General features: G+C 32.7%; 3 protein-coding genes across 4 annotated transcripts; all 3 read left to right on the plus strand.

Moving 5' to 3' along the window:
• Positions 1–361: 361 nt before the first annotated feature.
• On the plus strand, positions 362–9,385 carry LOC105639138 (uridine kinase-like protein 3). Of its 2 annotated transcripts, none has more exons than XM_012223098.3 (15): positions 362–526; positions 1,288–1,451; positions 2,374–2,465; positions 2,851–2,920; positions 3,063–3,181; positions 4,209–4,305; positions 4,906–4,985; positions 6,334–6,528; positions 6,691–6,774; positions 6,904–6,964; positions 7,601–7,661; positions 8,172–8,265; positions 8,385–8,457; positions 8,714–8,796; positions 8,959–9,385. In XM_012223098.3, exons 2-15 carry the CDS (start codon positions 1,298–1,300, stop codon positions 9,142–9,144), a joined length of 1,449 nt encoding a protein of 482 aa, XP_012078488.1. In that variant the 5' UTR covers positions 362–526; positions 1,288–1,297; the 3' UTR covers positions 9,145–9,385. The 2 variants fall into 2 exon arrangements, with proteins under 2 accessions (XP_012078488.1, XP_012078489.1); XM_012223099.4 differs by having other exon boundaries at positions 1,329–1,451.
• A 901-nt stretch (positions 9,386–10,286) lies between these two features.
• LOC105639139 (fructose-bisphosphate aldolase, cytoplasmic isozyme 1) lies at positions 10,287–12,151 on the plus strand. The gene is made up of 3 exons (XM_012223100.4): positions 10,287–10,421; positions 10,820–11,502; positions 11,619–12,151. The coding sequence occupies exons 1-3, from the start codon at positions 10,394–10,396 to the stop codon at positions 11,979–11,981; spliced, it is 1,074 nt and encodes a 357-aa protein (XP_012078490.1). The 5' UTR covers positions 10,287–10,393; the 3' UTR covers positions 11,982–12,151.
• A 918-nt stretch (positions 12,152–13,069) lies between these two features.
• On the plus strand, positions 13,070–14,103 carry LOC105639140 (Late embryogenesis abundant (LEA) hydroxyproline-rich glycoprotein family). Its single transcript, XM_012223101.4, has one exon. It carries the CDS (start codon positions 13,276–13,278, stop codon positions 14,020–14,022), a length of 747 nt encoding a protein of 248 aa, XP_012078491.1. The 5' UTR covers positions 13,070–13,275; the 3' UTR covers positions 14,023–14,103.
• The last annotated feature ends 1,465 nt before the right edge of the window (positions 14,104–15,568 follow it).

The raw sequence follows: 15,568 nt of genomic DNA on the forward strand, positions 1-15,568 counted from the left end.
CTAAATACACTCAAGAAAAATCAAATCAAATAAAAAAATTTAAACTTAAAAATAATTAAAAATCAAAACTGACGCTAAATGAGTTAAAAATCAAATTAAACTCAATCAAAAAGATTTAATCTGATTGGTTTAACCAAGATATTTTCAGCTCCAAAGATTGACACGGATTCTCTGTTTACACACACACATGACGAGTTACTATCTCCAACTCCAAGAGGTATTGGTCTCGGTCTCGGTCTCGGTAATGGCAATGCTGAAATTTTATCAATCTTCTTGGGCAATTAGCTAATAAGAAGTTTGGGTGCGGGTCTCCCTCGCTTGCTTTCAGTATAAATTTCCAAATCAGTAGCCATTTGCCTGACTCCTATCTCTCCATTATTAATAATTAATCATCTTGTTTTTATTTTTAAAAAAAATCGGATAAAATTCAAATTAAATTAAATTAAATTAAATCAAATTAAATATCCTTATACGCATACTCAAATCCTCTCCCTCTTCACTGATCTCTGGTTCAAGTTTACAACAGGTATATTCAAGAATCTAAATTTTTTTTTTAATTTTTTCTATTTTTATTGGTACATTATTTTTTCCATTGTTCCTTATTTTTGGATCGTTCTATTTACTGTTTACTGAATCTGAAATCTCATCTTTTGCTTACTGGAAGTATCGTTACTTACGTTTTAATTGATTTTTTATGTCTCTTATGAACTGATCTCTCTATTTGTTATTGGTTTTTGGTTTAAATGACATAGCTTGTGCTGTTTATATATAGATTTGTGCGTTTTGTGTGTTTTTGAATGCAATGTGATGGAATCTGGAATCAGAAGTATCTTCCTTTTTTTTTTTTGGTTTTCTTTTAGCTCTGGTTTTTGGAGCTTAAAGTAATTTGGGATAGTGATGTTTTTGTTGTGCAATGGATTGGAATGTGAAGCAGTCGGAATTACGAAACTGATACTGTGAGAATGTTTGTTTTATAATGCGATTGAGGTTTGGCTTTTCTTTGATTATCACGGAACTGAATTGAGTTTCTATAGTTGAGTCAAATAGTGACATTGATTCCTTTGTTTGATTTGTTTACATTATTGGAAATGGTAGATATTAAGTTTTATAGGTGAAGTGGAATTCTTTTGTGTCATAATATGGGTTTATTTGTTTAAATATATTTGTTTGTGGGAAGGGGAATGGTGCAATGGTGAGTTAATTTCATTGAGCATGATATCTGGTGCAGCTCCATTTATTGGTATGAAACTATGGATTAATTTATTTATTTGTTTATGGTTTTTTTAGGTTTCTTACTATGGGTTCTAAATCAGTTGTTGATATGATAGAGGCCTCGTCAGGAGTCCATTTTTCTGGGTTTCACATGGATGGTTTGGATTCGAGAAATACAGAGACGGGGCAACCAACAACCTCTGCAGCTGAAAAGATGTATAAACAACCTTTTATTATTGGTGAGTCTTGTTGTCAGTTTTGTGGTTAGAGTTTTGTCTGATCCTTCTAAATTTAGCCTTTAAGTTGCTTGACTAAATGCTAATCATCAGTTATGCACATTTCTGTTCTTTTTTACAAGACCAATAATTGCCTGTGTATTGTATCTATAGTTTCGCTGTGATTAAGTTAATCAATTGATATAAAATGAGCATCTGAAAATATTATGTTTACCTGTTAATATTATTTGATTTCTCCTTGGCGGGTCATTGGCCACAATCTAAGGATGGACACTTAAGAGTAAAGACAGGAGAACTAGCAAAACATTGTATTCATCTACTATTCACTTAATTGCTTTGAATAGGATGTTTTATAGAAGGTGCTTGCAAATTACCATCTGTGGATATTGACAGATCCTTTGTTCCGAGTGCTCTTATATTTGGTTGGCTGCAAAACCAATGTTCCACCATTTTCACTTGTTCTGTAGCTACTTTGTTTTTTGTTTGGGACATGTTCTTTACTTAATAGCCATTACCACCACTTGAATGCTTCTTGATAACAAGAAATGCTTGTTGAAATGAGTTTTTATGTGGTCATAGCAATTGGAGTTGTATACATCATAGTAAATTTCAAAAACAATGCCGAGAAAATGGAGCAATTGTGTATTCTTAGTAATGAGTTAGCTTCTAGTTTAAAGGTTAAGGTGTCTAGGTTTGAGGTTTAGCATTAAGCAATTTGGAATAAATAAAAAAGGGGAAAAAAAAAGGAAAGGAAAGAAATGACAGTTGCTGACTTGGATTTGGTGAATGAGAAAATGAAATGGAACTAGATATTGCTTTTTTCTGGTGCATTTTTTCTTCTAAATTTATCATGAGTCCACCTTTACTTGTACTTTCTAATAGACTTCCTGGTTTCTGACATGTATTTTATTATTTTGTGGCATAGGAGTCGCTGGGGGAGCAGCATCTGGAAAGACAACAGTTTGTGATATGATTATTCAGCAACTTCATGATCAGCGTGTAGTTCTTGTTAACCAGGTAATAATTTCTTGTGCCAACTAAAAATTTTAGTAATGAGGTAGAGATTTTTATTGTAATCTGTTAGGATTAAGATGGGGAGTAATTAAGGGAGTAGCTGGAATTTACAAGCATGACTTGTTGATTGGCTCTCCATCCTAGTTCCTCTAGTAGCCTTCTCTATGCTTGGGAGTTTCCATCAGATTTTCTTTTTAATTCCTATAGATTGTAACTAAATTTCCAAAGAAACATGATATCCAGTTGGACTTCTTGTTTTTTATTCTGTTCCTTTTTAATCATGCTGTGGAACTACTTTATACAAGTTTCATGCTATCCATATAGTCTTGTAATTCAGTTGAACTAATTTCCTTTATAAATAAATACTTTGACATGGATGGCATGGCAGGATTCCTTTTATCACAATCTGACTGAAGATGAACTTACACGAGTTCATGAGTACAACTTTGACCATCCAGGTGAGTAGATTTTTTTTGAACCATTTTCCAAGCTTTGGATGCTTGTGAGTGCTATTTTTATGAGTTGATGGCACTAGTTTTTTTTATCTAGTGGATGCTATAATTTTACAAATCATCAGTACAATATTTCTGTTATTGTCAGATGCATTTGATACTGAACAACTCTTATCTGTCATGGAGAAGTTGAGGCATGGGCAAGCAGTAGATATTCCAAAATATGACTTCAAAAGTTACAAAAATGATGTTTTTCCTGCAAGAAGGGTACAGTTTGCTTGTGGTTCACTCTTAATGCAATGTGTGATTATTTTCTCATAAAAAGAAATATAAAGCATAATCGCCCCTATTTATGCTAATTGCTGGTACAGACACCTTAAGATTAGAAATTGGGTGCAGAAGATGGTTTCTAAAGTATCATCAACAAGAGTCCATTGGAATTCATTGTTGTTCCTTAGTTATGTGTAGTATATGTTCCAAGACTTCATCTTCCTTATGCTACTCAATACGTGTACTGTCACATGCTGTTTTGTTCATCAGATTCATCATGTTTAAGATAAGCAAAGCTCGTCTCATCTAAACTCATGAGTTGCTTATTTATAGGCTCGCGAGTCAACTCATAAATAATTTAATTTTATATAGATGAGATATAAGTATATTTTGCTTTACGATTTTATGCATAAATCTAATTTTTAGAAATTATCAAGTAATGATTCTAAAAAAAAGTTATTTGTTAAAAAAAAAAATTTCGATTAGTATAATTAAAGTTATCCTTTGTATCATAAAAAATATAAGTATTATTAAATTTATACCACAAATTAGTTTAAAAAAAAAAAAAATTAAGCTCGATTAAGCTCACTGAGGGTCATTATGCTTTACATAAGCCTGATGATATTTGGCTTGGTTTGACTCATTTGCATCATTTTCTTCTTTGAATTTACATGAGAATTTTACTCTCGTCCTTCTTTCTTTTCTTATGAAAATCATTATTGAGAGAAATAAATCAAGTAAAACTTTTGTTGTTAATATTATCACAAACAGGCATTTCAAAATTGTTCATTTAAGCCTAAATTCTTTCCTCTATTATCTGTCAACGTATCCTATGTTGGCATGTGTTTTCTTCATATCATCATTTGTCAATTTCTTTTCTTAATACTCCTAGTTCATCTACATCATATACTGTCATCAGGTCCTCTTCTCTCTTACATGCATGCCAAACATATTAAATTGCAGTCATGTTTTGTTATTCCAAAATAATGATTGGAAATATCTAATTGCTATTAACATTCTGCAGGTCAATCCTTCAGATGTTATAATATTGGAAGGTATACTTGTTTTCCATGATCCTCGTGTGCGGGATCTGATGAACATGAAGATATTTGTTGATACAGGTTAGTTATTTTTATTCCTTTGTAATGTTTGTGCCCTTTATAATTTTTAACTTAGTTAGAGAATTAACAATTAACTTATGAAGAGCTGATTTTTTTTTTTTTTTTTTTAATTTTTGAACTTGTACTCTATGAACATACTCAAGGATTTTACTCCTTTATGTGTGTGTGTGTGTGTGTATGTGTGGTTGTGTGTTTGTATGTGTGCCTGTGTGTTGGGGAAGAGGTATGAAAAAAATGTCTAAAGCTTCTGTTGCATGTATATTTGAGGCACACCCTTATAAACCTGCTTCCTAGGAACACCATAACCTAGCTGAATTGATTATTAAACCTATTAAGTAGGATCCTAGATCATCTCAAAATCTCTTAATAGATGATGATTTATTTTCATCAACTAAGTGCTTGTATGTGACCAACTTGCTGCAATCCATCGATCACAAAGCCATTACATGTTTAATTTGCTTTGTTTCCATGAGATGTTTTCTTTCAGAACAGTTTCTGATCTTCCTAGTAAAGATAATTTAACATAAAATTATTTAATTTGCAACTTCATTTTGTTTCTGAGGTGGTCTGTTACTTTACATCATTGAATTTTCAGTACAGATGCTGATGTACGTCTGGCAAGAAGAATAAGGCGTGATACTGTTGAGAAAAGTAGAGATATTGGTACAGTCCTTGATCAGGTTGGAAACTTTGCATTTTAAATTTAAGCTTGAAGTGCAGGAACCTAATTTCTTTGTCATTCTCATTTAAATCATTCTCTGAAAGGTGGTGGAACTTTGCCTTCTTTCCATGACACTTTGCTCTGCCCTGTTACAGGGAAAATAGAAGATAGGATTTTTAGGGTCCGTTTACTTACAGTTTCCTGTATTCTATTTTCTGTTTTCTAAGAAAACAGTTTTTTTATAAAATGAAAACTAGAAAACAGAAAATGGAAAATTCGTTCACTTGATAACAATAAAAAAATCATATTTTAATTTAACTTCACAAACATTATTCATAATTTTCATAATTAAAAGAAATAAAATGTTATAAAATAAACTTAGAAATTTTTTATGTAAAAGTTTTTGAATTTTTATTATTGATTATTTATAGTAATAATATCATTTTCTATCAATTTGTAAATTTTTTTAAAAATAAAGGAGATAATGTATTTGTAGTAATAAACTTAATTATTTATTAAAGCATAATATAAATTCTTATTTTATTCAAAATATTTTTATTATTAAATGAAAGTATTTTATAGAAAAATTATTTATAGATATTATAATTTTAATTATGAAAATGTCATTTTTTAAAAGTGGAAAACAGTTGTAAAATAGGTCTTTTATTATAAAAAAAAACTCTGAAAAAACAATTTAAAGCTGTTTTCTAAATCTTAGTTAAATTTTGGAAAACTGGAAAACTGTTTTCTAGTTTTCCAAATAGAAAACTGAATGATTTGAACGCAAAAGAAAACTGAATGATTTGAACACAAAACTCTATTTTTCAATTGTCTTGGAAAACTGTTCTAGAAAACTACTCCAGTTTTCTACAAATGAACACACCCTTAGATTTCTCTTCTTTTCCTTACTGTTTTGCAGTTTGGTTTCTTAAATGGGGAGAAAAAAAAAACATAGATGGAACTATGAAGCAATTTTCTTGGAGAAACACATCTAAAAACTCAATCTCAAAACAGGGTTCAAATTGCTCCTCTCAACTAGTCCACTGTTTATGTGTATCACAAACGAGGGGAATAATGAGAGTTGATCCTTTTTCTCAAATTGAGGTTTATCCATAATAAGTGATAGGTTCAAACCAAGAATTGGCTACAAAGGGGACATCTGAATAAGCTCTCTTACCATTTAGCTACTAGATTTATGGTTATACTTTAGGGGCCAAGGGATCATAAATTTTATTTGCATTGAATATACAATATTTGAGTTTGACTCAACCTTATAAACCACTTATGTTTATATATAAGAAAATTTACCATTATGGTGTCTTACCCATTTCTTTTAATAGAAATTTGACACAGTTATTTTTATGCAGTACTCCAAATTCGTGAAGCCAGCTTTTGATGACTTCATACTTCCAACAAAGAAATATGCAGATATAATAATTCCTCGTGGAGGAGATAATCATGTAGCTGTTGATTTGATTGTACAGCATATTCGAACAAAGCTTGGTCAACATGATCTGTGTAAAATATATCCTAATTTATATGTCATTCAATCAACTTTTCAGGTATGGCTTCATCTTTATTAATTCTACCTAACAATGAGATATCTATCTTTTGTGGAGCTAGGTTTTGATTGAAGCATATGTTGGCAATTTGTTTGGTTCAATATCCAGTAGGTTTTGCTTCTTTGATCTTGAGATCCACTAATTGTCATTTCTGTCATGCAGATACGCGGTATGCATACTCTTATTCGTGATTCACAAACAACAAAACATGACTTTGTTTTTTATGCTGATCGGTTGATTCGTTTGGTAAACCATTTTTTTTTTTTTTAAAATTTTAGACTAAAGTTGGTGTTACTGTTAAGTTGAAACCATTGTGCAAAATGTTTTTCTTTTGTTTGAGGTTTTTATTCATCAACTCTCTTGTACTTTTGCCAGGTTGTAGAACATGGTCTGGGACATCTGCCGTTTACAGAAAAGCAGGTGACCACTCCCACTGGTAAGCTGATGTCACTTGATCTTCTCAGCTACTTAACGCATCATATGGGATGTGTAGATCTTGATTATGGGATTTTCTGAATGTGAAAGGAGCCATAAGGATATGTTACATTTACTATCTTGTGCTTATTGTATTTTCCATGAATAAAAGGTGCTTTATGTCTTTCTTGTTTTCTTGGTAATTATAGTGTGTTGTTAATGATGGGCATGTTGACATCTGTTTGCTGAACTGTTTTTTTTTTTGTTGTTGCAATCTTCACGTACTCCATACATGAGTTATTCCTAATTATATTTGTAGTCAAAGTTCTTTTCGTTTATTTTTTTTTTAGATCTGGTTTGCTCTTGAAAGATGCTGGAAGTTGTGCAGTCTCTACTTTCTTGATTCATGTGTTAGGAAAATGAAACATTTAGATGTGACTTTATTTGTTATTATTATTTTAATAACAGATAAATCGTAATGTTTTACCTATCCGGAGAAAAGTCGTATAATATTATGTCTATATTCTTGTTTGTTTTTGCTGCCATTTTTGGCTTAATGCTTCAGCTTGCTTCTCTTTATTATGAAACTATAATTATCTGGAACTGTCTCTTTTTTTTTTTTTTTTTTCTACAATTCCTTTTTTGGTGTGAAATGCAGGATCTGTATACTCTGGTGTCGATTTCTGTAAGAGGTTATGTGGTGTCTCGGTTATTAGGAGGTACTGATATGGTCACGAAGCTTGAGATACTGAGATTAATATTTTCCCTTTTTTGTTTTACCTACTATTTTTGCATTCCCTTTGGCTTGGTTTAAAATAATGATTTACTAGTATTTTTCATTACGCTGCATTTTCTATCACACTTGGCCATGATATAATATTATCTGCAAGGACTACAAATTTGCCGTAATTCTAGTTGTATAGTTGTAGTAAAGTTCAGAGTAAATATTTATACAAGAAAATTATGAAACTGACTTATTTCCTTTGTTACTATGAGTGGCTCATTTAAGTTTTCAAGCGAGTTTTGTCATAAATAAAATGTGTAAACCCATGATTTATGGCTTATTCTAAAGTGAATTAGGATATCTGAACTGGAATGCATGGTCCCTGAATGTGACAGCTTTGCTAACATTCACTTAAATTCGTTTACATGTTATGAGATTCTTCCAGCTGGTTTTTATTAATTACATGCAAAACAACTAATCTAATACTCTCCTAAACTGATCCCAGTGGTGAGAGTATGGAGAATGCATTGCGAGCATGTTGTAAAGGTATCAAGATTGGGAAGATTCTTATTCATAGGGAAGGTGACAATGGCCAGCAGGTTTGTAGAGGCTTCTCTCTTTATACTTTTGATTGTTTGTATCTATGGAGGTGCATCATTATGGTTCTTTGAACTGTTCAGTCCCTGACGATTTGCTTGTTGCTTTAACAATTTGGCAGCTAATCTATGAAAAACTTCCACAAGACATCTCAAAGAGACATGTGTTGCTATTGGATCCCATTCTTGGAACAGGTTGTTTCTGAACCTTTTTCTTTCTTCTCAACCACTCCCTCTCTCTATAATAAATATTTTACTTTTGCCAAGGTTCGTGAAGTTTTTCAATTTTCCCACATAATGCTGCCTTCATCCAATCTTTATTGATCGTTTCACTTGTTTCATACATTTTTAAGAGGTGCATTCGTGCATGCATCAAGAGTATAGCTTTTAGATGTCATTGCAAGTTTGTGAATGGTAGAAGCTAATTCAAGGGAAAACATCAACTTTTCAGGCAACTCAGCTGTTCAAGCTATCTCTTTACTAATCAGCAAGGGTGTCCCAGAGCCCAACATTATATTTCTTAATCTGATATCAGTAAGTTACTACAGCTTTTTTGAGCTTTTTTTTAAATATATATAGCCAACTCCAACTAGTTTGGTATTAACGCGTCATTGTAAATACATCTTTAACCCACTTCTCACGAGGCATTTTCTTTTCAAACTTCTCTCAGTGCAAACATGCTGTTTATTTTGCCAGGCACCTCAAGGAGTGCATGTGGTTTGCAAAAGATTTCCAAGAATAAAGATCGTGACATCTGAGATTGAAATTGGTTTGAATGAAGATTATCGTGTCATTCCTGGCATGGGAGAATTCGGAGATAGATATTTTGGCACGGATGACGATGACCAACCAGTAGTGGCCCCTAAAAAATTAATCAATTGAGAGCCTATCCATAAGCAACTGGGGGGCAAATCAACTAGAGTGGCTATACTCTTTTATGTGCTGAGTTTTGCAATTTCAGTTTTCAACAAATTTTGACTTCATTAAACCCACAATTTCCATCTCATCTTTTGTCACATTGAGTTCTTTAATCTTGCTTCTTCAACTTCTACTATAATTAGAAACTGAATACTCGACAGCTTCCCCACTATAAATATATCGGCAAATCCTGGATGTCTACTCACATTTGATGCTTCTTTTTCCTTTTTCTTTCTGGTTTTGTATAATTTTTGGCAAATTACCATTTAGTTGGGGTTTAATTTAATATATAGTAATTATATTAAGAGAAAATATTATTATTAAGTGGAAACAATTATTTCAAAATTTATACTTTTTTTTTCAATTATTTGAATAGGGTAATGAACGTTTGAAGCTAGTTCGAGAATAGAATAACCCAAACTTAAACAAAATTTTTTAGCTTAATGTAAAGTTTGAGCTTGAAAGATGTTATTAAAATAATCTCAAATGTTGAGATATTCTGTCCAATTTGATTGAGTTCAAATTTCTATAAATAGCTGTATTAAACGTTAAAGGAAATAATATTTCATGATTCGTTTAATCAAACTCTAAATACTAAGTTATCGAATATTAAAAATAATAGATTAATATCTGATAACTGTCCAAGTTTATGAGAAAAAAGAAAAAACCCTGTGGGAATTCTTATGCATCGCTGATGCCCTAGAGTTGGAATATCCCTTTAAGGTTCTCGTTATATAATAGTGCATGAAATGAATGAAACCAAGAATGCACCGTACGAGAACTGAAAGAGACATTGACATGGATGGTTAAGTAGTGGCTGTAGCATCCAAAAATTACCCTTTGGACAGTTTATTTTATTTTATTTTAATTTTTTTAATGATTTATAAGCTTCTTCAAATTTTAGAGGGAGGAGAGGAGGGAGTGGATGAGGGATGGATATTGCTTTTCCACACATTAGTTTCAGGGTTTATGTGATGTGAGTTCGGGATAAATTGCAGATAGCGTGCCACTTGGCTTAGAGAACAATCACTCACTGCTTTATCCAAGAATGATAATCTCTGCTGGGCTGATATGCTGACACGTGGACTGATAGATTCTCTTGGTATATTTTGTAGGAGCTCATCTCTTGTATATAAATGCTTGTGGTGTTTTGTTTTCTTATTTTCGTCCTCTATCTATTCCTCACTATCCAATATCTTCTAAGCTCTTAACCATGTCTGCCTTTGTTGGAAAATATGCTGGTAATTGTCTCCCCTCTCTATCTCTCTCTCTCTCTCTCTCTCTCTCTCTCTCTCTCTCTCTTTTTAATGTTTTTTATTCCCATGGCTATTTTTTTATCAAAATTAAATACTCTTTGGATATAGAGAATAATGTCGTTTCACAGTTTGTAACTGTCTTTTCGATAAGTGTTTTTTCATGAATCGAATTTTAAATTTATAAAGACCGTCTGATGAATTCAAGCGTATTTTATTATTTAAAATACTCTTGATTAGTGATCAATCAATGTATTTTATACCGGAGAATGTTACTAACAAATATTAGTATTCTTATTTCATTATTCTTCTACATTAATTTAATTTCCGAGGCAGACTCAGCATCATTTTTTATTAAAGTAGCTTGTTAATATATTAATTTCCAGATGAGCTTATCAAGACAGCCAAGTACATTGCCACTCCAGGGAAGGGAATTTTGGCTGCAGATGAAAGCACAGGCACGATTGGCAAGCGTCTAGCTAGCATAAATGTTGAAAATGTAGAGTCAAACCGCCAAGCTCTCCGGGAGCTCCTTTTCACCTGTGGAAACGCCCTTCCCTTTCTTTCCGGCGTCATTCTCTTCGAAGAAACCCTTTACCAGAAAACTTCTGATGGAAAACCCTTCGTAGAAGTCCTTCAAGAAAACAATGTCATTCCTGGAATCAAAGTTGACAAGGGCACTGTTGAATTAGCAGGAACTAATTCTGAAACCACAACGCAAGGGTTTGACTCGCTTGGAGCCCGTTGTGCGCAGTACTATAAGGCAGGTGCCCGATTCGCCAAATGGCGTGCTGTACTTAAAATAGGACCTACTGAGCCCTCAGAATTGGCAATTCAGCAGAATGCACAGGGATTGGCTCGTTATGCAATAATCTGTCAGGAAAATGGGTTAGTGCCTATCGTAGAGCCTGAAGTTTTGACTGATGGACCTCACGACATTAAGAAATGTGCTGCTGTGACTGAGACTGTTCTTGCAGCAGTTTACAAGGCATTGAACGATCATCATGTCCTTCTCGAAGGCACACTCCTCAAGCCTAATATGGTTACTCCTGGTTCTGATAGCCCTAAGGTACCCTCTTGAACCTTATATGAGAACAAACTTATCAGGATAAATCAAATCTTTATATAAGGCGGAGTTTATAATAATCAAACCAGGTACCAACTAATAGGATACTCAATGTACAGGTAACTCCTGAGGAAATTGCAGAGTACACAGTTACTGCACTACGCCGAACAGTTCCACCGGCAGTTCCAGGCATTGTATTTTTATCCGGAGGCCAAAGTGAAGAAGAGGCAACCTTAAACCTGAATGCGATGAATAAGCTGCCAGTGTTAAAGCCATGGACTTTATCATTCTCGTTTGGGCGTGCTCTGCAACAAAGTACACTGAAAACATGGGGTGGGAAAAAAGAAAATGTGGGAAAAGCACAAGAAACGTTCTTGGTGAGGTGCAAAGCTAATTCTGATGCAACTCTTGGAAAGTACACCGGAGGTGGTGCTGGTGGTTTGGCTTCTGAAAGCTTGTTTGTTAAAGGGTATAAGTATTAATTAATTACAGATATTTTTTATTTATGGGCTGGTGATTATAATATTTAATTATGCATCTATAATTTGTATTCTAATCAATTAATTCTCTCCTCACCATGCTAATTGCTTTTGGTATAATTTATATATTTGTCTTTTACAGATCGATTATATATTTACACACACTTGTGGCCTGTGTAATCTTTTTATTTGTACAAATATTATAATATTTTTGCAATTAGAGTTACTATGAAGAATTACAAAATATTAGTAACCGTAGTTATTATTTTGTAATCTACTTTATAATTTATAAGGCTATTTGTCTATTAGCTATTTTAAAATAGATTTGGACTTTATGAAAAATAAACTGAAAAAGAAAAACTATGCTTAATCCTAGTTTGTAATGTGTTGAAATTCTAACCAAATTGAACCGGTTTGATTGAATTAGTTCAATCAATTTTATCAAACTATGAGCCCTAATTCAAGATATAATTATTTTTTTCTTGAGAATAACATACCTTTAGAAAATATAATTATAACAACTTATTTTGTATTATTTGGTTCTAATATTGAAAATCATTTTAAAAATACTATAATTTATAATTTATAAGGCTATAAAAATATTTAAAATTATAAAAATTCCATATCTTAAAAAATATTATTAAATATGAGAAAAACACATAAAAATAATAAATTATAGCAATAGTCAACTATTGAATGTGGTGGCTAGTCACTAGTAGTAACGAGCAATGATTGATAATGGTTAATACCAGTAATTTCTTTTTTTTTTTTTTTTTTTTTTTTGAAAAATTACTAACTTGCTCTTTAATTGTAAAAATATTTTTCTTGAACTGAACTTTTTAAGCACTCCAAACATTAAAAAACTCTGACATTATTATTGAGATAAATTATTTTTTGTCAAAGAGAAAAGAGGCTTAATTGGATAATATATATATATATATATCATTTTCATGGAAATGTTTTCTTAACAAGCAAGAAGGCGCCAATGCAGGGGTTCACATCAAATGCCTTAGTGCTCTAAACAACTGAACCCAACCAAAAAAAAAAAAAGCTATTTCAAAAGAAAAGCAAAAGGCAATTCAAACATAAACATCAGTGGGTTTCCAACTTTAAATCCACCTAAACCTGCTTTTCCCATTCTCAAAAACACCAAAGGGTCCCATCCCATTCTACCCCTGCATAAATCAAAAGCCTCTCTCTTTTCTTTTCAATTTTTCCATATCCCAAATATTTAAAGAAACTACAATTTTCCAATCTCTATCTTCTCCCTCAATACTACTTACTTACTTGTCAAAAGATGCTTCCACTTCCACCTCCACAATCCTCAGTACCAATAATATCACCACCACCTGAAAATCAAAAAACATCAAATCAAGCAGCAAGAAGCCAAACAAGTACAGCACTATTACTACCACCAAATTCTGAGAGCAAAAGATCAAGAAAGCAACCAGTATTTATCCACCACCCTCGGCCTCGCCGGACCAACCCAATTGTATGGTTTGGTGCTATTTTGTGTCTCATATTCAGTCTTGTTCTAATCTTCTTTGGTATTGCAACTTTGATTATATACCTTTCAATTAAACCAAGAAGCCCGGTTTTTGACACTCCAAATGCAAACCTGAACACTATTTACTTCGACTCACCGGAGTATTTCAACGGAGACCTTACCTTCCTAGCAAATTTTTCCAATCCAAACCAGAAAATTGATGTTAGATTTGAGTATGCGGAGATAGAGCTATACTTCTATGACAGACTGATAGGAATTCAAGCTCTTCAACCTTTCACACAAAGGCGACGAGAAACAAGGCTAGAGTCAGTTCATATCATATCAAGTTTGGTCTATCTCCCACATAATTTTGCTATAGAACTTCAAAAGCAGGTACAGAGTAACAAAGTCATCTATAACATTAGAGGAACTTTCAAAGTGAGAGCTAATCTGGGTTTGCTCCATTATTCATACTGGTTGCATGGAAGATGTGAGATAGAGATGACAGGTCCACCAACCGGGGTTCTAGTAGCCCGGAGTTGCAAAACAAAAAGATAAAGAAAGCACATATTTTTCACTTTTATTTTTCCTACTTTGTCTCAATTGAAATCTGAATACAAAATTTGAATTCAAATTGCCTGATGCTAGCAAAGGTACAGAATAGTCTCATTTCAAGTCATCAATTTGCTAATTATTCTGGCAATTCGTGATGAGCCCAGTAAAATTCCAGTCCAGAACTCAAGATACCAATAAAAGAAAAGAAAAGAAATGAAAAAGAAAGATGGAGCACTCCAGTCATGGGACAAGATAACACCACAAATCAAGTGAACAGCAGTTGATTCCTTCAAAATTTTAAGTTCTAATTATCTTTATCCCAAGCAATTTGAAAATTTTATGATTCAAAGCACATGAACCTACAAATATGGAAAGGACCAGTTTGATCCAAAGAAGGATCAACAAAGATTCTTAAACTGATTCCCTATTATTGTTTTTGTTTACTTTATCATTTGTTATGTATTTTACCATCTTTTCTTTATATGAATAAATTCAGAATCTTCAGAACTAGAAGGTCTGCAGCAACTGTTCCAAGCACATCTCTATTAAAATTCCACAGCACTATCACACTTATTTTTTACCTAGTCAAGTACGCAAGAAATTATTTCAGTTTTAGTTACTGAAGGTAATCGCAGGACCAACAAAGAAAAATAAGATTTTGGTGAAGACTATCTATTCTTAACCCTTATTTGAATATCTAAAGTCATAATTTAGCATTGTCTGAAAGTTGAATATCAATCAGACACTCAATCAGCACGGTCAACCAAGCTTATTCAACAAAAGAGACTTCACCAACAAACATAATATAACTTATCAACATTCACAAACCTTCAACTCAGTTGCAGCCACTGGCATCTCTCATATTCTGGCTACTTCTAGTTTTCAAGCTCTTCCCAGCAGTCTCAAATAATAATAATAGCTAGCCATCTTTAACTAGAGGTTTCACTCTCAAAACTCTATAACAAAAACTTCAAAAAGTTGCAATACTACACTTCCTAATCTAGTAGGAAAACCAATATTCACATAGACTTCAATAGCCTTATGGGTTAGACCAACAGCAGATACCAGTAAAATAGAAGACTTGTAAGCAGGTGCAGCAATCGCACAATTCATCCAAGGAACTAAAGCTGGGTTCATGGTGACCATGAGATGCGTTCACCATTCTGCTTGATATCAACATATCTCGAAGCTAAAAGCTTTCTTGAATGAGAACAAAGTATTCTTTCCTCAGCTAGCACATAGCAGACATTCTCTAGAATTGTTACACTTGCATCTGGTGCTCTCCCTTCAGCATCCAGTAGAACTTGTGCCAGTACTTTCATTTCGATTCTGAATAAAATCATTTTGGCGTTATTCATGTAGAATAAAACTAGGGAATCTATGTACGTGCTTAACGCTTAAGGTTTCCAAGCAAGTAAATTTGACAATCATGATAGGAAAATTTTCAGGGAAAAATGTTAACATTTGTCTAATTTGATTATAGAAGCTTTCACAGAATTTACAGAACAGTATAAATTACACATTTTTAGGAACTATATCCAGTTCACTT

The sequence above is a fragment of the Jatropha curcas genome, chromosome 5 (genome assembly GCF_041381405.1).
Source record: "Jatropha curcas cultivar XTBG-Jc1 chromosome 5, XTBG_Jcur_1.0, whole genome shotgun sequence".
NCBI lineage: Eukaryota > Viridiplantae > Streptophyta > Magnoliopsida > Malpighiales > Euphorbiaceae > Jatropha > Jatropha curcas.

Bases quoted from the DNA above. Each gene is read 5' to 3' on its own strand.
- LOC105639138 (XM_012223098.3), top strand. From the start codon at position 1,298: ATGGGTTCTAAATCAGTTGTTGATATGATAGAGGCCTCGTCAGGAGTC. The intron at 4,986-6,333 runs GTTGGAAACTTT...ATTTTTATGCAG, and splicing joins TTGGTACAGTCCTTGATCAG to TACTCCAAATTCGTGAAGCC. The intron at 8,266-8,384 runs GTTTGTAGAGGC...ACAATTTGGCAG, and splicing joins AAGGTGACAATGGCCAGCAG to CTAATCTATGAAAAACTTCC.
- LOC105639139 (XM_012223100.4), top strand. From the start codon at position 10,394: ATGTCTGCCTTTGTTGGAAAATATGCTG. The intron at 10,422-10,819 runs GTAATTGTCTCC...ATTAATTTCCAG, and splicing joins CTTTGTTGGAAAATATGCTG to ATGAGCTTATCAAGACAGCC. The intron at 11,503-11,618 runs GTACCCTCTTGA...CTCAATGTACAG, and splicing joins CTGGTTCTGATAGCCCTAAG to GTAACTCCTGAGGAAATTGC.
- LOC105639140 (XM_012223101.4), top strand. From the start codon at position 13,276: ATGCTTCCACTTCCACCTCCACAATCCTCAGTACCAATAATATCACCA.